A 25,054-nucleotide genomic window follows, 5' to 3' on the forward strand; every position below is an offset into this window, starting at 1 on the left:
GTGCCTAAGGGATTGAAACACTTAACAAGTTTATATAAGAGTTATTTGTGAACTCCACAAGGGTAGTAATCGTATCTTATACCCCTTAATGTTCTTAGGCCCTAGTAAACATTTCTAGTCATCAGTGTTTGTTGACTAGTAAATAAATGAAAAATGGAGAAGTTAAGAAGACTTGAGGCTCTTTTTCCAAGATGGTTGAAATCAGTGAGATCTGTTAAAGTCCGCTCTCATACAACATCCATCATACCACAGTATAGGATTGTTTGTCCCCTGTGAAACAGGAGTGCAGGGGGCAGGGCACAACCTTTGAAAGAATGACATAGACCAAGAACATGACATAAACTGATTAGAACCAAATGGGTCCAAGATGGCAGACAAGTCGACTTCCACTAGACCTTGAGCCTCAGTATACACTCACTGTAACTCATCAGCAAGCTAAATGACACACCCACAGGCGCCATGACTGTTCCAAGGCCAACCATAAGGATCAAAAAGTGGGCAGTGGCCCAATTCTGGAAATCCCCGCCCCTTCCTGAAAGAGCTGGAATACTCCTGCCACTCATTAGCCTATGAAATTACCCACCCCTATAAAAACTGACAAGCCCAAACCCTGGTGCTGCTCTTGCCTTCTGAGATGGCCCACACTCTGTCTGTGGAGTGTGTTTCTCTCTAAATAAATCCCCTATTTACCTATCGCTTTGTCTTTCACTAAATTCTTTCTGCCATGAGACCTCAAGAACCAGGTGTGTGATCTCAGTTGGAAGACCGTGGGTTTTGGCCGGGTTTGAGTCCCGGCCGCGTGGGTTCAAGTCCTAATCTGGGTTTAGGCTGGGTTCAAGTCCCAATCTGAGGTGCAGTTTCACCTGTACCCTCTCCCCCATTTCCGCTTTCAGAACATGATCTCTGGAGCACAAATTTGCCCTTTGTAATTATTTCTCCAGCTTTTGTATTTCTGCTTTCCCCCGTTTCTCAACGAATTTTTTAATTCTTTGCCCAAAGTGTTACCCTAAGTTTTTTTTTTAATGAATTTATTCATTTTATTTGTTTATTTTTAGCTGTGTTGGGTCTTTGTTGCTGTGCACAGGCTTTCTCTAGCTGTGGCAAGTGGGGGCTAGTCTCCCTTGTGTGGGCTTCTCATTGCCGTGGCTTCTCTTGTTGCAGAGCATAGGCTTTAGGCATGCAGGCTTCAGTAGTTGTGGCAGGCAGGTTCACTAGTTGTGGCACACGGGCTTAGTTGCTCCGCGGCATGTGGGATCTTCCTGGACCAGGGCTCGAACCTGTGTCTCCAACATTGGCAGGAGGATTCTCAACCACTGTACCACCAGGGAAACCCAACCCTAAGTATTTTTAAAGCAAAATAACATTCTAACATTTAATAAAATGAAATTAATACGTTAAAACACATTGGGAACTTTGAGGGAAAGATAGTGGATTGAATACACATCTTTTGCTTCCTTTCAAAACTCCTTTGAAATAAGTAAAGAGATTTTCAAAAAGGCATAAACCTTTTAGAAAGGGTGGGAAGAATGGGAGAGAAGGCAGAAACAAAACCTTGAAACTTGGAATACAAAAGGCAAGTGGTATACAGCAGTCCTAAGAGCTGAGTAGTCAGAGACAATAAGCTATTCAGTTCACACTGCAGAAACCCCCCGAATCTCAAGAATTTGTGGTTGTAGGGATCTCTGGAAATAAGGGAAGGGAGGAGGAGGAGAAGAGCTAGCAAAAAAAGACTGGTTGAGATTCTGTTTAAGAAATATTCAGGTCCTTACAGCCCAGCAATTACCCCTTGCTTATCCCCAAGGGATAGAACAATGGTAAAGCAGGGTCTCTGCATTGAGGATCACCAGACAGAATTGAGGGAGGAATACCCTACAGAAAATAGGTAGATTAGCCAAACACATGCGGGGTACTAAGACCTTCATCGCACTTAACTCTTAAAATACTGGCAACCAGACCTTTTTTTTTTTTCCTAGTAGAGAATAGGGATAGGCTTCTCTGAGGAATGTGACCAGTCTAAGAGGAGAGATCTAAGGAGTGCCAATGAAACTGATTCAACCAACTTGGTCATCCTTCAGTGAAGTACACATGGTCAAATCCACATAGGCCCTTGGAACTTCAAATTACTTTTTTAGTTTCCCAATCCTAAATATAAGTAGATAACCAAGAATTACCAAATAACAGAGAAATGCCTCTAGTATGAAAGATATAATCCAAAGTAAACAAGCAAAATGGCAGATTAGAGGAAACATGGAGAAGTCAACTAAAACCAAAACAAACCCAAAGTGTTATTATTACTATATCCAGATAAAATAAGAAATAGCAAACGTGACACAAAACAAGGAAACAAAAATATATATGCAGAGAATGAAAAACAGCTGTTGGAAATTAAAACTGTGATAGCAGAAATGAAAAAACTTGGAGAAAGATGAGACTGATGAAATTCTAGCTGTGTCTGAAGACCTGAGAGGAGATTTAAATAGAAGACCTAGATAGCAGTGGGGATTTAGAGGTACAAACTACTATGTATAAAATAAATAAGCTGGGAATTCCCTGGCAGTCCAGTGGTTCCGAATCTGTGTTTCCACTGCAGGGGGCACGGGTTCCATCCCTGGCAGGGGAACTAAGGTCCTGCAAGCCGTGCAGTGTGGCCTAAATAAATAAGCTACAAGGATATATTGTACAATACAGGGAACATAGTTAATATTTGATAATAACTATAAATGAAATATAACCTTTAAAAATTGTGAATCACTATGGTGTACACCTGAAACATATAATATTGTACATCAACTTTACCTCAATAAAGAAAGAAGGGCTTCCCTGGTGGCGCAGTGGTTGAGAGTCCGCCTGCCAATGCAGGGGACACGGGCTCATGCCCCGGTCCGGGAGGATCCCACGTGCCGCGGAGCGGCTGGGCCCGTGAGCTGTGGCCACTGAGCCTGCGCGTCTGGAGCCTGTGCTCTGCAACGGGAGAGGCCACAACAGTGAGAGGCCCACGTACCGCAAAAAAAAAAAAATTAAAAAAAATTTTAAAAAATAAAGAAAATAAAGACCTAGTGTTGGGGAATTGAACTAATGATAGATACAAAGAAAGCTAAGCCAATTTAAAAATCATGCAGGTATTAGCTCTAGGGAAAATAAACTCTTGCATAAGAGAAGAAAGTAATTGTATTTATGGCTATGTAAATACTGAGTATTGATCTAAAAATATATATGTAATTACACTGGAAGGATGGATTTTAGGGAAAGGTGCCATGTATGATAGAGATGGAGGAGAAAATAGAACTTAATCCTTAACTTGCATAGTGGGAATCAATATCTTAAAATGGAAAAATCCAGAAGGAGCAATACAAGCCTAATACTTAAAAGCATGGGAGTAAATATAAAATTCTTTTTTTTTTTTGGTCATGCCACACAGCTTGTGGGATCTCAGTTCCCCAATCAGGGATTGAACCCGGGCCACAGCAGTGAAAGTGCCAAATCCTAACCATTTGGAACTCCCTAAAATTCTTAACATTAAGCTAAAAGAGTAGAAAATTGTGCATGTGAAGGGGGAGTTACATCTTTCAAAACAAACCTTGTAGAACTATCTGACTCTGTAAACATTGAGAATTTATAACCTTGTTAAAATTTAAAATGATTCAAAATATAATTTGCATAAAAGACGTGCATTTAATTGAAAAACACTATGTCTATGACATTAGTCACTCATGATTGTAACTTTTAGTAATTCCCTTTAGCAACTTCTAAGAAAATATTTTTTAAATAAGTCCGCTATATACAAGTGCAAGAAATGTGCACAGGGCTTAGTTACAATTAGTGCTACATGAAGAGCCCCGTTATCATCTGGAGTATCACTCCGCATTTCAAATAATATCCTGAGGTGAAACTAAGCAACATAGGAATTGAATTTCTTTTAAAAATGATCAAACTTTGATATTGATTTTTTACTTCATTCTCAGAATAAGGGTTGAAATTTGGTTTGGGAACTTGATTGTATTAATATAACAGGTATAAGTAAGACAGATTTATCAATAAGCAGAATCGCCAAAAACTATTGCTTTCCCTCTTAAGCCAACTTTTGCTAATCTCTGATTATTTCTTCAGTCAGCCATTGTTATGGGTCTGTCCTGGTGCTTCCTGGATATATCCTATCTCTGCATCTGAGCTGTCATCTGAGTTGTCACTCTTCAAGCCTCTCTCCCCTACCTTGATTCATTCTTCATACACCTCTGGAAATCCTGATATGAACAAACCCATATTCTTTTTTGTTTATTCATATCAAAATGGCCCCAGAATCTTGAAGCCTGAGGCTGCACCTGTATTGGGCCCCTCTGCTGTCCTCTCATGGCTGGTCACATAGATTTGAGACCTGACCCTTGGAACCCCAGAAGCTGCTGTACTGGAATCATGTGGGATCAGAGAGTAAGAAAAATCTCAGAGGGACTTCCCTGGTGGCGCAGTGGTTAAGCATCTGCCTGCCAATGCAGGGGACACGGGTTCGAGCCCTGGTCTGGGAAGATCCCACAGGCCACGAAGCAACCAAGCCCGTGTGCCACAACTACTGAGCCTGCACTCTAGAGCCCACGAGCCACAACTACTGAACCCATGCACCACAACTACTGAAGCCCGCACGCCTAGAGAGTCTGTGCTCCACAACAAGAGAAGCCACCGCAATGAGAAGCCCATGCTTCTCAATGAAGAGTAGCCCCCGCTCGCCACAACTAGAGAAAGCCCACACGCAGCAACGAAGACCCAACATAGCCAAAAATAAATAAAATAAATTAATTTTTAAAAAAAGAAAAGAAAAATCTCAGAATGCCCAGCATGGGGGAATATACTAAATAATCGGAGAGATTCAATCAGTGGATATTTATTGAACATGTATCATGTTATAGGCACTGTTCTAGGTGTTTGGAATATGGGTGTAAACAAGAGTAAAACATTTCTGCTCTTCTTCCTGTAAGGACAGTGGCCCAGCATGGTGTGTCAGAGTAACACATGTAACACAGTAAAGAAGGTGTCCAGATGTGGAAGTAGGGGTGGCCCAATGAGGGGTATCAAAGCCTGAGTGGAGAGCATCTATTCCATGGTGTGGCAGTGTTGGGAGATTGGTTACATACAGCCAAATTGATCAAATATATGCATGTGCTAAGGATACGTTTTCAGGATATGAAGGACAATGGGTGCCAGGTTTCTCACTGTCACAGAAGGGAGTTACCAACATGAAAAAGGAAAAAACTAGAGTTAACCTTGTGGTGTGGGATTGGAATTGGAGGTATTATACAAATTCAATTTAAATAGATAAATATTATGTCAATACACATATCCTCTAGCCCTGGCCATTGATGGGGCCTGGGAACAATGACACTCTAGTGCCCAGAGCTTGTTTTTTAAATACCATTATCCACTATGAGGAAGAAGGGCTCTTTGGAGAAATGGCTGATTCCAGGCTGAAGCAGGAAAAGAACAAGGTGAGCCTTAGAATATCTTATGCCAGAAAACAAAAAAGTACACAAAGAATGATGGGGACATGTCAAAATGACACAGAAACTAGCTTGCAGAGGCTCTAGTGGCCAAATCAGGGACAATGTGAACATCAAAATAAATGATAGTAATGGATTATGACTCATTATAATTTGAATAAAGTAGGAAGCCAGGGGTCCATACTGATATAATAAGTAAATGCATACATTGACATTTTGATGAGGAACAAAATTTCTCAAAGTACCTTACCCTCTCCCAAATACTTCACAGTGGAGGTGACTTGCAGACATCACCTTATTCAAATGATGAATGTGAACACCATCAGTAACAGAATATTTAAAAACTGCATGTCACCCGAAAGGATCCAACGAGAAGAGCACAATCACTTCTGTGTTATCCCTGCCAAAGATGCATAACCTAATCTAATCAAGAGAATATCAGAAAAATCTTAGGTCATTTTACAACATAGCTGGTTTGTGGTCTTCAAAAGGGTTAAAGTCAGCAAAGTCAAGAAAAAAAGTGAAGTGATCTAGATTGAAGGAAACTGAAAAACATAACAACCAAATATAACACATGATTCTGAATTATACCTTTTAATTAAGAAGGACCTATGGGGACAGTTGATGAAATTGAATAGGATCTGATGATTAGGTGGTCCTAATTTGTCAGTGTTAACCTCCTGATTTGGATGATGTTTTGAGGTTATGTAGGAATTACACACAGAAGGATTCAGAGCCACTGGGCACCATGTTGACAGTGTATTCTCAAACTGTCAGAAAACATAAAAGGCTGTACTTTACTTGCAAATTTTGGGAAAGATTGAGATGATGTCAATGTCTTTAAAAAGTGGGAAAAACTCTTATTCTTTTGAAAGTTATAATTCAGCAAGAAGAGACAAATAAATGAGGAAGTAAAACATGTCTATCAAATGGTTATAGGCTTGAGCCCAGGGCACTCTCACAGTTAAAAATCAAACAGCAGAGAAACAGCCAGCCAAGAAGGACTGAGAAGGAGCCATCAATGAGGCAGGATGTAAATGAGAAGAAGCTGAGGAAGAAACTAGAAGTATGACAAATGCTGCTGAGAGATCAAGTAAGATGAACAGAAAACAAGTGATCACTAGAACTGGCCCCAAGGCATCATGGAAGGAGTCATATTGGAGCAGTTTTCAGCTGAGTGAGGATAGCAGTCAGATGAAGACGAGTTGAAAAGAGAAAGGGAGGTGAGGACGTGGAGCTGGTAAATATAGATATATCTCATCCCACAAGTGCTGCTGTAAAAGGAAGCAGAGAATGATGCTGTAGTTGGAGGGTCATGTAGAGAATACAGAGAGTTCTTTGTAAGATGGAAGGTTACCAGGGCAGTTTGTACAGTGACACGGGTGATCCAGCAAAGAGGGAGAAACTCAGGATGCAGGAAACCGCCTAAATTGGAGCAGTGAGAGGGCTTCGATGACGATTGCATGTGGAGACACTGCCATTGGCAGGAGCAGAGGCCCTTCATCCTAGTAATAAAGGGGTTGGAAGAGACGACAGGCCCAGGGAAAGATGTGACCTCTGTTAATGGTGGTGAGGAGGGGGAGAATTTTGTCTAAGGTTGTGTCTATTCTCTCAGTGTAATATGAGGCCAGGTCCTCTACTGACAGCAGACAGTGTGGAAGGCCAGTGGCTGGGCGTGTGTGCTGGGACTTTGAAATGAGAGAAGTAAATAGTGATAGTCATTTTGGAGAGTGGGGACACCAACACAGAAGGATTGCAGAGAAGTGACTAAGATGACCAGGCAGACTTGAAGGCCCATTTGAGATTTGTGGTTATGAATTTAAAGCGAGGGGAGGGCTTCCCTAGTGGCGCAGTGGTTGAGGGTCCGCCTGCCGAGGCAGGGGACACGGGTTCGTGCCCCAGTCCGGGAAGATCCCATATGCCGCAGAGCGGCTGGGCCCGTGAGCCATGGCCGCTGAGCCTGCGCGTCCGGAGCCTGTGCTCCGCAACGGGAGAGGCCACAACAGTGAAAAAGTGAGGGGAATTCCCTGACAGTCCAGTGGTTAAGACTCCGCACTTTCCCTGCTGAGCGTGCGGGTTCAACCCCTGGTCAGGGAACTAAGATCCCACAAGCCGCGCAGCACGGCCAAAAAAAAAAAAAAAAAAAAAAGTGACATCTGTCAGCATGTTTTTGGATTTTTCCAGCAATATCCAGCTGTTTCGGTACAGGTGAGGATGTAGGAAACACTAAGTGTCAGATCATTTTTTTCCAAATATATACATATGTATTTCTTCAGAGATACTAAAGGGCTCTAAACAAAGAGACAAGGTATGAATTGCAAATCTTTTAATGAAAATGTTTGTATTTTTTACAGCATGCAGAATTTCACACCTGTGGTTAATTAGCAATTATTTCAATACTTGAAAACTCACCTGCCTCTGAATTTGTCATAATGCATGAATCTAACTTAATAAAATTAAGGAAAAGCAACAGGTCATCTAATCCCTCTTTATATTCCTTCATGACCAGCAAGATACATAAATGAGTTCTTTAAAAGGGATAAGATAGATTGATATATAAATTGTGAGTTTATTTTTAAAGCTGTGTAAATGCAACATTTCTAAGAAAACATTCAAATCATAGGTCACACTTTATGGAAACAAAATTCTTAATTCAGGCTGTTTTTATTTTTAGCCACTTGGCACTCTGCTCTTTTTAAAATTTTATATTGCCCAACGAAGAGTGGTTATCTTTTACTGTTTTGGGGGATGACGGAACAGATGAAGGTGTCACATGCCTACACAAGTGGGATTTTGCCTAAGATCAATTCGTTTAAACATATTCTTTGGTTATATTTTTATTGCATATTGGGGAGTACTTATTCAAAATTAAGTCTGGGTTATTTCTTTGATTAAGAACTGAATGTACTGGACATATATTTGATAATTAAGATTTTAGACAAATATTCACCAGCATTAGTTCTATTAGCAAACCGAAAAATATTGTAGGCCTAATATAAAACAATAAACACATGAGGTAAAAACATTAAGCCTCTTAGAAGAAAGACCATATGCTCCTGCTTCTGTAAAAACATTATTTGTTTGAAAGAATGGTAGTATGACCTTTCGCTCAACTATTACTTCCTTAATGTGAAAAAGAGACAATGAGCTGAAGAAAGAAAACTCCACAGTTACACTCCACAACCCTGAACATATGTCCTGAGATCTTGGTTTTGACAGTGATTTCTCCATGCCACCCTGCAGAGAAAGATGAAACACATGGTAATAAGGTTAGAACATACCTTCATTGTAATACACATACTTCAAATCCTTTGGGAGAACAAAATAGTTTATCAATACTGAAATACAGGCTACAGATCAATCCAAGTATTAAATGGAGATATGTATACCAAGTACTTCCTGTCTCCCCCCAAGCCTTCACTAGAGCACAGAATGCTGAAGAAGAATGTTGAGTCCCGTGTAGTCCACAACTGCAAAGTACATTCCACATTTACTTAATTACAAAAATAATTTCAAGATATGACAAGGAGTTCATAGAGTGGGGAAAATCTTAAAAACTCTAGAAATTGGGACTTCCCTGGTGGTACAGTGGTTGAGAATCTGCCTTCTAATGCCGGGGACGCGGGTTAGAACTCTGGTCAGGGAAGTAAGATCCCTCATGCCGCGGGGCAACTAAGCCCGCATGGCACAACTACTGAGCCCGAGCACCACAGCTAGAGAGCCCACGTGCTCTGAAGCCCGTGCGCCAAAACTAGAGAGAAGTCCGCGCACGGCAACAAAGAGCCCGTGAGCTGCCACGAGGACCCGATGCAGCCAAAAATAATAAATAAATAAATATTTTTTAAAAAGAAAAAAACTCTAGAAATCCCCTAAAAAAAAATTGAGGAGTAAAAGAATAAGATTCTGAATCAGTTAACGTAGATGGCTTCTATGTGATATGTTGTTTAGCATATATACCTAAAGCTGCAATTTTCAGTTCTCAGTAGCATACGTTGGTCTTTGGAAATATTCCCTCACTTCTCTCATAACAGTAGGGTAAAACAGCTCTCCCCTTTAATGATTAACACATAGCATGCTCTGTAACAGGAACTAACATAGTGTTGTAGGTCCATTATACTGCAAACACAGAGAAACGAACATACAAACAAACTCATAGAAAAAGAGGTTGGATTTGTGGTTACCAGAGGTGGAGGCTGTGGGTGGTGTGAGGGGAGGGGATTGGATGAAGGCAGTCAAAGGTACTACAAACTTCCAGTGATAAGTACTAAAGATATAATGTACAACATGATATATATAATTAACACTGCTGTATGTTATATACGAAAGTTGTTGAGAGAATAAATCCTGAGACTTTGCATCACACACACAAATTTTTTCTTCTATTTCTTTAATTTTGTATCCATATGAGATAATGGATGTTCACTAAACTTACTGTGATAATCATTTCATGATGTATGTAAGTCAAATCATTATGCTGTACACCTTAAACTTATACAGTGCTTTATGTCAATTACATCTCAATAAAACTGGAAGGGACAAAAAAGCATACCATGCTCTAATGCCTTGTGGATCACTGACAACCCTCTTTGCACATTTTACAGCTTCAGTGATGTCATCTTTCAGCAACACTGAAAAAGAAGTGGTGAGAAATGGAAACAATGCTCATAGAAATTTCATTTTAAGTTTAGGTTCAGCCAGCTTCATTCTCTTAGGCTGAGAAAAGAACAACTAAAATTATTTTTTAAGAGTCCATGTATCTGTGAATGTAGGGGGAAAACTCTTTCTTCATTCCATCCCATTTGGCATGAAATAAACCATTCTGTTTCTCATTTACCAAAGTCATTGGAAGCTCTGGAATTATTCACTAATGTGATAGAAGGTTCTCTTTTTACTAGGCACTGTAAAAAACCAAACAAAACAGAAACAAACCAACAAGTAGAAACCGGTCTAGCACTTTTTTGCTCAGCAATTCTACTACTGGAAATTCACCCTAAAGAAATAATAAGAGATGTACCCAAAGATGTATGTGCAAGGTGTTTCATAGCAATTAATAATAGGGGAAAATGGAAACAGCCTAAGTGCTTAACATTAAGAGTTGGATTGATAAATTATAGAATATTTATAAAGTGGAATTCTATTCATCTTTAAAAAATAATAAAGATTGGTATTTGTTGACAAAAATAATTTTGTGTAATAAAGAGCAAATTGTAAAGCAGTAAATATAGTACAATTTCATTTTTGTTGAAACACACATTGCTTACATGTTTGTATGTGTGTACATATGTGTATAACATAGCTTTACATTCATATATGTAAGTGATACATATCCTCAAAGAATATATGTATACCAAAAGTTTCCAGTGGTCATACATCTCTGGGTAGTAAGAATGTTTTTTCAATGACCACAGATTATTATATAATACAGAATATTTTTTTAAATAAATTAACTGGATACAAAAGAATATTCTAAGATGAATCTTCTCTTTTAATATTTAAAAATTAACAATATCAATTTTGTGATACTTCTCCAGTATTTTATGTACTAAAGATTCCACATGTTATCTCTCTTTTAAAAGGAACTGAATAAAATATTTGTTTCACCCCAATTAAACAAATCTGTAAATTAACTTGTTAGAATAACAATGTTTATATAGGAACTATATTTTTTGGAGATGCAAACTAAAGAATTTAGAAATGAAACGTCATAATGTTTCTAATTCACTTTAAAATCACTCAGCAAAAAAAATATATATATATATATAAAATATATACATAAAAGAAGTAAATATGACAAAATGTTTTACTGTTAAAGTACATGATGAGCATATTGATGTTTATTATACTAATATAGTAATGTTTCTAATTTTCCATATATTTAAAACATTTCATAATAAATAAAAAGTAAAAGCAATTTTTTAAAAAGGACCACACATATTCCTCCTCTTTGGTTAACTACTAATCCTTTCATTTTCCAATAAAGGAGGGTAGATTAAAAAAAAAAAAATGACCACACACCAAATTATCCCTAAACCTCCCCAAACAAGGTAAGTAGGAGGAATGACATTGTTCTTTTTTTTTCCTTTTTTTAAAATTTTATTTTATTTATTTATTTTTTTAACATCTTTACTGGAGTATAATTGCTTTACAATGGTGTGTTAGTTTCTGCTGTATAACAAAGTGAATCAGCTATACGTATACATATATCCCCATATCCCCTCCCTCTTGCGTTTCCCTGCCACCCTCCCTATCCCACCCCTCTAGGTGGTCACAAAGCACCAAGTTGATCTCCCTGTGCTATGTGGCTGCTTCCCACTAGCTAGCTATTTCACATTTGGTAGTGTACATATGTCCAATTGGCATTGTTCTTTACAAAGCATCAACAAGTCCAGTTATAATAAAGTGATGTCATTCCAGAAGCTTTTGTATATTAGAAAACAGCAAACTTTTATGATACCAGCTCTTTAATTTCTTCCTTAAGGAATTATGAGAATAATAAAGAGCTTCTACAAGTTAAGGTGGAGTTTTTCTAGGTCCCTGATGAACCCTTCAAGACCTTTTCATTTGTATTGAATCTCTATTCTTGTAAGTATAACCAGATGGGTCCTGTGCCATCACTCAACATTATCTTGTCTTACCACTGCAGGGCATGCGACAGGCGTTATGTGCTCCTGGGGTTTTGCCATCATTACACCAGTAGCGGCTATTGATTTGAAATATCCCATAGTCAGTGCTTCGGCTTCCAGGATTGTAGTTTGTAGCTTGTGTGTTATAACTGCTTTCCCATCTGGCCAAACACATCCCTGAAAAAAATGTATTTTAAGTAATAAACAGCAACACCATATGATTTATAGTTCATAGCATAATTATATAGTTCTATTTAACTAATTCTATTTTACTAACGACTTTATAAAGATGTAGTTTACTTGTAAAATATTTTAACACTTTGGTGTTAAAGGGCCCTTAGAATTCTTTTGTTAGCAAATCATTTGGTAATACTGTTGAAACAAGGTAACATATTTTTTAAAATATTAAAATAGCTGTTTCTTCCATTGCTATTACCCTTCCCCTGCTCCCATCCCTCAGGTAAGATTCAGCCTAGAATAGGAAAATCAACAGAGATGTTGAGTGGGTTTGGTAATTAGCAGCAGATGCATATGCTAATGCTTTTTATTAGGAAAAATAAGGATTTTCTGGGAGAAAGAAAATTTCTTGATACCTAAAGATGAATTTGGATATCAAATTAGAATCCAGACAACAGGAGTCATAGAATAGGAAAGACTGTGTCATCCATCCACCCATCTAGCCATTTGCTCATTCATTCAAAAATAGTTACGGAGGGGAAATGTCTGAATTCAATCTGAAAAATTCAGTGATTACATTGACAGATATGGACTAAAATATAAAGTAACTTTTACTTAGGGCACATCTTGAATTCTGTGGAAGAAAATGAAAAATAATCAGCTAGAGTAAGAATAAAATGTCATTTCATGCTGCATTTCAGGAATCCTTATATAGCTATTGATTGAGGGGAAATAGGTTCCTACTGTCCCTGTTTTAAGAATTCAATGTAATTTTTAAAAAACTTTGCTGTTAAAAACCCAGCATCATGGTAGGGGGATTAAAAATGAAAGCAAATACTACATTACTCAGGTTTGCAGAACCCAAGTTCCAAACTGGAAATGGCTGGAGTCCAACACCAAGGGCTTGATAGACATATCCTCAGTGCACAAATGAATCTTTGAGTCAGCTTACATGTGCCAGCGGGCAAATTTAGTGGCACTAGAAGCGTACAACGGGTCCTGGCATGCTTAAAATGGTACAGAATTTGGTCCTCCCATGCCTCAATCCTTCACCTGGTACATCTGATTCTAAAGGAACAAGTTGATGTTTTTAACCATTGTAAGTGTACAGACCATCAAAGGAATAAAAAAGTCCATTCACTCAAAGTCCCTTTCTTATTCTTCATCCTCTATGAGTATCTGTTCCACACCTGGCTAACTATTTGGACAGATGAAGAAGAGTTAACTTACAGTTTGCCAGGCTGACTCCCTTATAGCCATCCAATCCAAGTCTTTTCAGAGTTCTGGCAAGCTCACACCTCTCAAAGGTCTTGCCCTGGACAGCGACAGAAAGGAGGAGAAGCCCCAGAATAAGGACAGCCTTCATGTTGACTGAGAAGCCAGACCTCCAGGCTGGCCAGGGTGAGCTGGCCCTGGTATTTAGCATCTTTTCACTTCCTTCTTCTCTGAGTGATCTGGCAGCTCCACCCTTTGAGACAGTTGGAAAACAGGAACCGTTTATTGGTCCACTGTCTTTAAAAGTTTTCTTCCTTAGGTTTGAAGAGGGATATTCTGAGGTCCTAAGGATGACCTGCAAGAAAATAATGAAATGACATTGCTCAAGAAGAATTGGGATTAGCACTATTGCCAAAAGAGGAACTTCTTCCTATTTTATCATGAATTTCAGCAACTATAAAGGAAAAAAACCGAACATTTTACGTAACTGCAAATGAGCTCCAATCTTTGATTAATATTCATTTTCATTAAATTGTTTTATGTGCCTTCACTATGTTGTCTTCATCTTTTTCACTTAAAATTACTTTATATAATTTCCACAAAAGAACACGACACTCTGTTGTTTTGATAGTTACACAGCACAACACCATGTTGCTCAGCCAGATTCCTATACTAACTTTTTTGGTTACTATTGTAAACTCTTAATTTATAAACCAATGTTTACTATTATAAATAAGTCTCATGTGAACAACATTCCTAACTCCTTTCTGACAATGCCTTACTTCACATTTCCATGTTAGAACATAAAGGGTCATTATAAAGCAAGGGAACTTTATAGCAAAACCTACAGAAGAATACCAGAATATATCACCAAAAAATCTTGCCCTTTGGCATGAGAATGATTTTGAGCTGAAGGCAATTGAAAAGAAGCAGATCCAAGAAAAGTTCTCTGCCCTCCCCCTATTTTCTTGAAAGCAGAACATAAATTTGTGCAGAAATGAATCACCTACAACCCTAGACACTTAGCCCCAAGACAGCACCAGAGGACTCTACAAAACAACATTTACTGACTAGCTATTATCTTCCATTGGTTTCTTATATATTGATCGTCCCACAGTTTGCCACCCTTGGAAGCCTAGTGCTTGTTGCTCCTCTAAAAATATATTGTTCTTTGGTTAAGATGATATGTAAGTCCAAGTTCTAGCCACCTCTTTGAGTTACTCATCCCTGCATTTCTTATAAGTATATATGATATATATATATTAATAAACTTGTTCTCTTGTTAATCTGTCTTTTGTTCCACAGCCCCAGACAAAAACCTAAAAGGGTAAAAGGAAACAAATTTTCCCTCCTGTACAGTTTCTGGTGATGGGACAGTAAAAGGCTGGAACACTCTACTCTCCCTAGAGACTGTAGTTTAGATATGGGATAACTGACAACAGACCAGCAGAAGGTAAGAATTCTTACCATGTCAGTCTCCCAGATCTCTGTCTGTAGTGGACAGTCAAGAGAGGAGGATAAACATTTCTCCTTGTCCCTTCCTTTCCAAATGCACAGTGGCATGAGAAAAACATTTGTGGAGATAGATCTTGAACCGTGACTTTTGTGATTTTGCTGTTGGTAATCAACACCTATGGGTATTGATTCTTAGCCCCCCAGAAAGAGTCATGTTTTCCTTTGTCTCTGTCTTTTGTGTCATTTGTCATAAAGTTGAAAAACGGTAAGATGAGAATCTCCTTTTGTCTCATTTTATGTACTGAGAACTTGGCTTTGTAACCGGTGAGAATATTCCCTCTGATTTCTGTCACTTTGGGGGTGCAGACTGTCTGTCAGGCTTGCATCAGCAGCTAGTCAGCCAGCTAAGACATGAAGTGACAGGCAACATTCTCTTTGTCGAACCATGCTGGCTCTCAGGGGAGTTTGTCTTAATAAAGGGTCTCAGTCCATAAGGGGCCTTTATCGCCTCTACCTTCATTGCCTTGTGAGGGAAAAATTCTCATCCCAGTATCCCCTTTCTGGTAACACAGATAAGTAGGTTAGTGATTTCAGGTGTCTCACTTTGTGGGAGATAGATGTTTCTTTGACACCTGTGACAGTGAAGGTCTTTGCTTTCTTAGGCTACCTCTGGAGTGGCTCTGCATCTTGAGAGGGTTACATTTCTTAGGGGACACCTTTTGTGTCCATGGTTAAGCCTTTTGTGTCCATGGTAAATTGGTTTTAAGACATAAAAGATGGCTTCCCTGGTGGCACAGTGGTTGAGAGTCCGCCTGCTGATGCAGGGGACATGGGTTCGTGCCCTGGTCCGGGAGGATCCCACATGCCACGGAGCGGCTGGGCCTGTGAGCCATGGCCACTGAGCCTGCGCGTCCGGAGCCTGTGCTCCACAACGGGAGAGGCCACAACAGTGAGAGGCCCGAGTACTGCAAAAAAAAAAAAATTTACTGATTTGGAGTCACAGTTGAAATAGGTATATTAAAGATTTGGACTTTTACATCTGAAAGGATTTTTAAAAGAGCCCTCATCTTAAACAGATGTCCTACTGGTACCTATGGGAAGATCAGATTGAATAAAGGAAGGAAGGAGGGAAGGAAGGAAGGAAGGAAAGAAGGAAGGAAGGAAGGAAGGAAGGAAGGAAGAAAGAAAGAAAGAAAGAGGAAGAAAGAAAGAAAGAAAGAAAGAAAGAAAGAAAGAAAGAAAGAAAGAAAGAAAGAAAGAAAGAGGAAGAAAGAAAGAAAGAAAGAAAGAAAGAAAGAAAGAAAGAAAGAAAGAAAGAAAGAAAGAAAAGGAAAGAAAGGAAGGAAGGAAGGAAGAAAGGAAGGAAGATAGAAGAGAGATACAGAGGAATACCTTGGCTAGTGTGAGAAAAAACAAAACACTTCCTTAACAAGATTAGGAGGGGAAGATCAGAGAACAAACATCAAGAAGTGCAGGTGGCACTCAAGCAGGTGTACAACTTACGTAAATATCGATAGCCAGGAAATAGCTTTGAAGGTTCAGAAAATACACAGGAGAGTTGATTTATTGTCCCTTACTCTGTAAGTAGACCCCACCAGGTCCAGACCTTCCCCGTATTTGGGGCCGGCACTACAAAAAAAAAAAAAAAAATCACTGAACTATCCTATCTTATTGTTAAAGAAAAGAGAAACGTTACAGTAATTATCCTAGATTTCTGATAGTAGGCAAATACGCCCCAGTTCCTTCTTAGATAAAACCTACAATCCTTTCTCAGTCCCTTGGAAATATTGATCTTACCATATCTTTGAAATGTAAGCATCCAAAGAGATAATTGTTGGAACTTCCCTGGTGGGACAATGGTTAAGAAGCCACCTGCCAATGCAAGGGACAAAGGTTCGAGCCCTGGTCCAGGAAGATCCCACATGCCACGAGCAACTAAGCCTGTGCGCCACAACTACTGAGCCTGTGGTCTAGAGCCCGTGAGCCACAACTACTGAGCCCACGTGCCACAACTACGAAAGCCTAGAGGCCATGCTCCGCAACAAGAGAAGCCACCACAATGAGAAGCCCGCGCACCTCAACGAGGAGTAGCCCCCGCTAGCTGCAACTAGAGAAAGCCCGCGCACAGCAACAAAGACCCAATGCAGCCAAAAATAAATAAATAAATAAATTTATTAAAAATAAAGATAATTGTTGGCTAAAGCAACCATGGGACTGGAAAAAAAAAGAGAGAGAGAGTTTTAAAAACAAACTGCTATTTTATATTTCCATAAGCTCCCTTGCCCCAAATTTTGTCCACAGCCTCCATAAGATCATGTATTAAAGAAAAGTAAAATTCTTAAAAGTCTTTTCCACAAATATTGGTAAAACTTCAGCCAGCTGAGCAGGTAAACTTAACTTGTTCAATCTGCCAGAAACACCATTTAGATCCAACTATTCTTTTTTTTTTTTTTTTTTTTTTTTTTTTTTGCGGTATGCGGACCTCTCACTGTTGCGGAGCACAGGCTCCGGACACGCAGGCTCAGCGGGCGTGGCTCACGGGCCCAGCCGCTCCGCGGCATGTGGGATCTTCCCAAACCGGGGCACAAACCCGTGTCCCCTGCATTGGCAGGCGGACTCTCAACCACTGTGCCACCAGGGAAGCCCCCAACCATTCTTTTATAAGCTAGTGAGTTTTGTACTACTGTACCTGATATGTGGCTAAAATTTTTAAATGAAATCTATAAGATCTCTGTTTGCATCAGTCTATGTGTCTATGTATATCTATATATGTATGTTATGTATATGTGATATTTTTTTCCCTCTGGATAGTATTCCTAATAACTTGTGAAAGAGCTCTATTTAATTGGCTTAAAGAAAATACAGGCACTTATATAAATTAAGACTAGTCAAATAAGTTTATGTTATCTCTACTAGATGCCTGAGATTATAAAATCATAAATTTAACCTAAGGAAATAAAGTTACAATAAAAACGATTTTCTTAATGTATGTCAACGTGGTAGGGGAAAAAAAGCCATGTTTAAATGTTTGGGTTCTTTGCTTCTGTGATTTTTGCTACTTGCCTAGTTTGTTAACAACAAAAATAACTTAAAATGATGGTTAACTTTTCATATCTCATGAAATTTTCATGGCAACTCAAGAATAATTGTTAAGAACACATGAATTAAATGGACGTAAGTGGGAGAAAAGTTTGTAAATGAATTTTGCAACAATCATTATGTTCTATAAAATATGTCTGCTTAAAAATAGTTTCCAAAATCTTTTCGTAACCCTAACTGTAAATGATGGATATTCATTGAATATCTAGATAATTTCCAAATAAGAGAAAATACTGAAACATTAATTGCCAAACATAGGTTAAGGTTATCTGCTTTTGACTTCTTATTACAGAGAAACTAAAGATATTTGGGTCTGTTAATAACATGTTCTTTTTGCCACTTTAAAAAAATTGTACTATAAAAAGGCATATGTCTCTAGAAATTACAAAATGATGTATTCTTGGGAATTCCCTGGCAATCCAGTGCTTAGGACTTGGTGCATTCATTGTTAGGGCCCGGGTTCAATCCCTGGTTGGGGAACTAAGATCCCACAAGCTGTGCAGTGCTGCCAAAAAATAAATAAATAAATAAAAAGTAAAAGGAGCAAATAAGATAGAAGATGTGGGTTCTAGGAAACAGGGTTCTAATACAGGAAAGAGGAGAAAGGAAATTATAGAGATGAAGGGAGAAGTGTCCCTGTGGACTCCCTGGGGAAAACCAGAAGAGATGGCCTGGAATGTCTGAACCTATTGAAGGGAGTTTGACAACTCTGGCTGAGACTTTGGGTAATGAATTAATACATGAATAAATACATGGAAAACTAAGCAAACAGAAAAGTAAGGCAATTATTAACTCCAAGGAAACCAAAAAACTTAAGAATAGAAATACAACCAAATTACACCATCAAATTATACTCATCTGTGAGTGTTTGTGCAGTGTTTGTACTGACACTGGTAAATCAAACTTGTCTGTATTAATGAAAAGAGGCATTGGCATGAGTTTTGTCAAAAGGTATAAATAATCACTTGTTAGTGAAGCAGTGCCATTTTCTTGAAGCCATTATGGACCCTGGGAGACCACGGTCAGGGCAGCTGCACTCACTGCATTCTCCAGCTGATGCCGTCCTTGTGTAGTTTGGCTCAGGGGTGCAGAGGACCTAATCTCATATCTGCTGTGGCAGCATGGCTGCTAGGAGAATTTGGAGGGGTGGGGCAGTTGGGAGGGCTGTGGCGGGGAACACCGCAGGGCTCTCTGGGGGAGCCCACACGTTGAAAGGTTAAGGTGGAGTAAATTCTTCTTCAACTAATCTAGCGTGTAACAGCCTTGTGAAACAGGACCAGCACACAGCTGCTCCCAGCAAGTCCAGCAGCCTGGCCACAGGTCAGAGTGGCTCCCTGTGGGGACACTCCCTGACTTAGGAGCAGTGCTTGACCCCAATCCAAAGGTGGCATTTTGTTGGCCCCTCAGGTATATGGGTCATTGAAAAATGGTAAATGGTTTGGGTTTGCCTAATCCAGACCACTGTATTTTTTTCCTCAAGGATTAGTGACCACTTTCTCTTCTTTTAGCTCTCGATATCCCTGTAATTTAAGTTCCCACTCTTTGTAAAATAGATCAAACAAGATAATTTCCTGTGTTCCCTGACACCATCCAAACTCCAGAAATCATCTAACTTTTGTACTTAATTTTCTCTATGGTCTGCTGTTTTTGTGTTTTGAGTCAGGTAATTGGTTCATAACAAGAAAAAATAATACTATTTAACATACACAAGAGAAATTATTTCTACTATGGTAGCAATACTGTGCTGTAAGAGTCTCTAGTTATTGTGCTCTAGCACAGAGCCACAAGTTACTGACCCATCAATTGATCATTAAGCCTAAAAAATAATACTAGCCTAGTAATCTGCCATGTACTTTACTGCTAGTCATAGAGGAGATTTTACCATTCCTGATACTTGCCACGTACTCACTCTCTTCTCTGTCTTCATTCCTGCTGTTTCCTCAGTGTACTATGTAGACAATGAAAGAAATGTTAGGATATCTGGTGGCAAAGAGAAAGTTGGAGGGGTGAGCAGGACCAGACCTGGAAGCTTAATCCCCAAAACTGTGAGATTTAGCGCTTAATCCCAAAGACAATGGGAAACTATTCATGAGTATTAAACTGGAGAGTAATTGGATCAAAATCTTAACAAAACAAAACACTCTAGATTGGATTCAGGGACTGCTGCTAGAAAACTGGCGAGGAGTCCAGATGGCAGACAAAGGTGGGGGTGGGTAAGAGAGAGAACTGGGAGGGTTTCAGAGATATTTAGGAGGTTTGAATAATCAGGATTAGAGATTATCCAGACCAGTTCAAGATACAGGGGAAAAGGAAAGGTAAATAATACTAGCTTTTGTTTATCAAATGCTTATGAAGTGTTAACCACTTAATAAACATTACTTATAATTCTTACAGGGGTCTTAAAGGTAGGTATTATATCTATTTTACAGATGAAAAAATATATGTCCCAGAGAAGAAAAGTCTCTTGCTCAAAGACATATAGCTAGTGAGTGGAAGAGCTGGGATTTGGATTCAGGTCAGTTCCATGGTCTTTTCAGTTTACCACATTACCTTGTAAAAGTTGAAGTGAATGGGAAGAAATTCTACTGCGACCCAATTCTCACCCTTTGACACACTATAACTCCTTTGTCTACTTCTTGTCTGATTTTAGCTCCCGATATAGCTGTGCAAACCCATTTTATGTATTTATTTTAAAAGTGTGATTTTTCTCTAAGAGGTTGATCTAACACCAGGCAATGCCATGGAACAGTTAAGAGACTATTTAAAAATCAATATTCTTGATATGTGAACAACTGATAATTGTGGCAAGCTTTTGATTTCTTTGTGAATACTTCCTTTGTACTATTACTTCTGTTATCATTATGCAATCAGAATTTAGGCTGGACCTCACTTCACTTCCCCCTTTTTTTTTTCCCTGCCCCTTTTCACATTATGAACAAATATTTCCCTTCCCACAATCGGTTAGGTTACAAAATCCTTTCTCAGTTTACACAATTGGGCATTCATCATTGAGAAATTATAATGAAATAGGTAACTGACTTTTCAAACATGTGTTAAAACAGTCTTGTTTACAAAGAGATGAAAATGCTCCCACTTTAGTTCCCTCTTTCCAGAAGAGTATTCTGATTTCATTTCTCTATTAAGTATGACTTTTGGGTTTCAGGTTTGTTTGATCTTTTTATTTGTGCCAGTGCAACTGCATAATCATTAAACTTCTTTCATTGAACTAGAAAACAATGATTTCAATCCGTACATTAGCTCTGGTAACATCACAAAATGTTGGGAGAGGAGAGAAGAAATTGTTGCAAATAGGGGAATAAGGTCATGTATTTGGGTTGTATTTTCCCCCCTCTCGACAAACAAACATTTTATTGCTACCCTTAGCAAGCAAATAAGATAATATGCTTAACTTCTTATTAACAACAACTTATATGTACACATTTAATTGAAGATGGTGCTGTTCTTCCTTTGACATCACTCTAAGTTGTTTAAGATGCAGCCACACATTTTCTCACCCCAGTCCCCCATCTCAGGTCAATATCATACCTCTGTGAAGTGGCTGGTTTGCTGGCATAGGAGTGGTCTATTTCCAACTCAGTCAGAAAGGAACTGAACTCACAAACATAGCACCATTTACACACAGGTCTCACAATGACCTGACCCAAAGATGATGAGGGCTAGTTAACAGTGCCTTACACATCTATTTTGGAAAATAGTTTCTTTGACTGCCGATTCATAATGATTTTCAATTAAAGAGTAACTTAGTAAATTAGAAATACCATACAAATATAGAATGGTAAACTCTAACCTGCCAAAAAAAAAAAAATGAATGGATGTTTTAACATCTAGGAACTTAAGATAATTTTCAGTTTCCTCATAAGAATACTATCTTCTAAAATGGAAAAGTTTACAGACACACATATACATACACACATGACTACTAATTTTTGTGAAAAATAATGGGAATAAAATAAACCTAAATACAGAAAAACTATACTTAAAATATCTTCCTCATGTAAGAAATTCAATTCACTGTAAGTCAAATATCCTCAATGTACTCTGGTATATGAAATCTAGTTTAGGTCTGAATTTTGTGACAGGACTACTGACATGGCTTTCTAAGTAGTCTCCTTATGTCCAGTTTTTCTCCCCTCCAACCTACTTTGCATCCAGAGCATGCCAACCCTGAACTCAGAGGACTCAGAGTTTATAACACACATATGTCAATCACATGTAATCTATGGCTTTATTGTCTGTTCTGTGGTTTGCTGTCATATTGTCCTCATATTTACCATGATGAGCTCTTTGAGGACTTATGCTCCTTTAAGATTTCTCCTCTGCCGTCTCAGAAAGAAGCACACTCATGTGTATAGTGTAGACATTCAACAAAATTGGTAAATTCCCTGTATAAAAAATGCATTCCACCTTCAATTAAGGTGTTATTCTTCTCTCTTGACTACCTGTGTTAAAACAGTGTTTAAAAAAAAAACCACAAAAAACCAAAAAAAAAAACCACAGTGTTTTGATATTACAAATGATGCAAGGAAATAATACAAACTTACAAATAAAAAACAACTACAAACTACATAAGGATGTGCTTCTGCAACATGAGAAAACAATTACAAAAAGGTAACCTAGAATTTTAAAGAAAGAATCATTTTTTTATAAAGAGTTAACTCAGGCCTCTGGAATAAATTAGAAATAAGACAGTATGTTTGAGACACAGGACTCCTCATGCCAATATATGTAAAAATTTTTGAAGATATTATTCAACGCTTCACTATAGTAAGGGAAAAAAATTTCTACTTCAATTGTCAAGAAATTATACATGAATAATTGTATTATGGAAGAAGGTTCTGTGTACATTTGGTTGTAAGTTTAAGAATTTGTCTACTAACTAATTCAATAAATAATAAAAGTTGATTGATTGAATACTTTCTATGTTAGAGGCACCATGTTAATGCTGAGGATACCAAGGTGAAAGGCATGACTGTTTTCCTCTACAGGACATGCAAACCAACAATTACAATCCAATATATAGTTGCTTTATTGTTGGTCTGCACAGAGGGCTGATGGAGCACAGAGGGGACCTGAAGTCAGTGGGGAAGAGACAGTGAAGGCTTCACAGCATTTCAGCTGGATGAGAATTGGAGGGAGAATAGGATTTTGTCTGGTGGGCAATTGGGGTAGGAGACTTGTGATAGGAACTTCCCATGTCTGGTTCTCTTCCTTCCAGGCAGAGGGGAGGATTATACTTCCCTACTCCCTTGAATTTAGGAAGAGCTATGTAACTAATTCTGGCCAATGAGCTATGGGTAGAAATGATGAGTCACTTCTAAACTGTAACATTTAAGTGCTAGTGCAAAACACTCCAGTACTTTTCTATCTGCCTTGGCAGCTGGTGAAGTTGTATGTGTCAGAAGGTTTAGCTACCTGTTGGTAAAACCTCTGTCAGCCCAGGTGCCTGAGTGACTGTGTGGAACAGAACCACTTGCTGAACTATGATAGATGATTGTGGCATGAACAAGAAGTAAATTGTGTGTTTAGCCATGGAAATTCTGGGAGTGTTTTGTTATTTCATCATTTCAGATGGAGGTAAAACAATTTTAAAAACAAAGGAAAGGGAGGGAGCTGCTGTCACCATGTTGTTGGTCGCCACCCGCTCGGGGCCCTTTTGTGCCCCTCCTGTCGGCCACTAGTGCAGGCCACGGTGCCCACCACCTCGGAGTCGCCAGTGCTGGACGTGAAGCAGTCCTTCCTGTGCTGGGAGTCGCTGAGTGGCCAGGCCACGCAGGCCAGCTTTTTGTCGCCTCCGTGGACCTCAATGTCCCTGCTTCTCTTCGTTATTCCCATACGAACGTCAAAGTGCCTGACTTCTCTGACTATCGTCATGCTCAAGTGTTAGATAGTACAAAGTCTTCAAAAGAGAGCAGTGAGGCTACAAAAGGTTTCTCCTATTTGGTAACTGCAACAACTACCGTGGGTGTCGCGTATGCTGCCAAGAATGTCGTTTCTCAGTTCATTTCCAGCATGAGTGCTTCTGCTGATGTGTTGGCCATGTCCAAAACCGGAATCAAGTTACCCGATATTCCAGAGGGCAAGAACATGGCTTTCAAATGGAGAGGCCAACCCCTGTTTGTGCGCCACAAAACCAAGAAGGAAACTGACCAGAAAGCTGCAGTTGAAGGACTTCAGTTGAGGGACTCACAGCATGATTTAGAACGAGTAAAGAAACCTGAATGGTTGGTCTTGATAGGTGTTTGCACTCATCTTGGTTGTGTACCCATTGCAAATGCAGGAGATTTTGGTGGTTATTATTGCCCTTGCCGTGGGTCACACTATGATGCATCTGGCAGGATCAGGAAGGGGTCTGCACCTCTCAACGTTGAAGTTCCCTCATATGAGTTCACCAGTGATGATACAGTGATTGTTGGTTAGAGACCTGGACTCAAGTCATAGGCTTCTTTCAGTCTTCGTGTCACCTCAGAAGAGTTATTTGAGAACAAGCCTTCTTCAAATTAGTTGATTTGAAATATTTAAGAATTGCTAATAATGTGTTTGCAAACGTGAAGTAAATTGAATTTCATGTTGAATACTTTCAAGCATTCACCTAATAAAGCCACTGTTAAACACTGTTATGCTCAAAGACTTCAAAGGTGCAGTGTCTTTGATAGTTAATTCTAATTAAAAATTACAGACTGGTGTATGGAGAGAAAAAAAAAGAAAAAAACAAAGGAAAGGGAGAATAGACAAATCTCCCATGCCAAAGTATTCCAAAAAATTTATGTAGATACTCTGCCCTCAAGAAAGTGGAGTGTAACTAACCACCCCTTAAGTGTGGGCTGTGCATAGTGACTTTCTTCCCAAGAATATAGCATGGAAAGGAGCAAAAAGAGTAATTTTACTGCAGAGAAACCTGACAAATGCTACTTCAGCCAGTGGATCAAGGTTAATATCAACAGTAATAAGTTATGTTGATAGTATGTATCCTAGATACCA

General features: G+C 38.9%; 1 protein-coding gene and 1 pseudogene across 1 annotated transcript; one reads left to right on the top strand and one right to left on the bottom strand.

Moving 5' to 3' along the window:
* Window positions 1-7,797: 7,797 nt before the first annotated feature.
* On the bottom strand, window positions 7,798-13,705 carry LYZ (lysozyme). Its single transcript, XM_032646714.1, has 4 exons — window positions 13,517-13,705; window positions 12,122-12,286; window positions 10,036-10,114; window positions 7,798-8,723 (listed from the first exon to the last, which is right to left on the bottom strand). The coding sequence occupies exons 1-4, from the start codon at window positions 13,650-13,652 to the stop codon at window positions 8,657-8,659; spliced, it is 447 nt and encodes a 148-aa protein (XP_032502605.1). The 5' UTR covers window positions 13,653-13,705; the 3' UTR covers window positions 7,798-8,656.
* A 9,992-nt stretch (window positions 13,706-23,697) lies between these two features.
* Window positions 23,698-24,493, top strand: LOC116761034 (annotated as a pseudogene).
* Window positions 24,494-25,054: the final 561 nt, after the last annotated feature.

This window comes from Phocoena sinus, chromosome 10 (assembly GCF_008692025.1).
Source record: "Phocoena sinus isolate mPhoSin1 chromosome 10, mPhoSin1.pri, whole genome shotgun sequence".
In the NCBI taxonomy this organism is placed as follows: Eukaryota; Metazoa; Chordata; class Mammalia; order Artiodactyla; family Phocoenidae; genus Phocoena; species Phocoena sinus.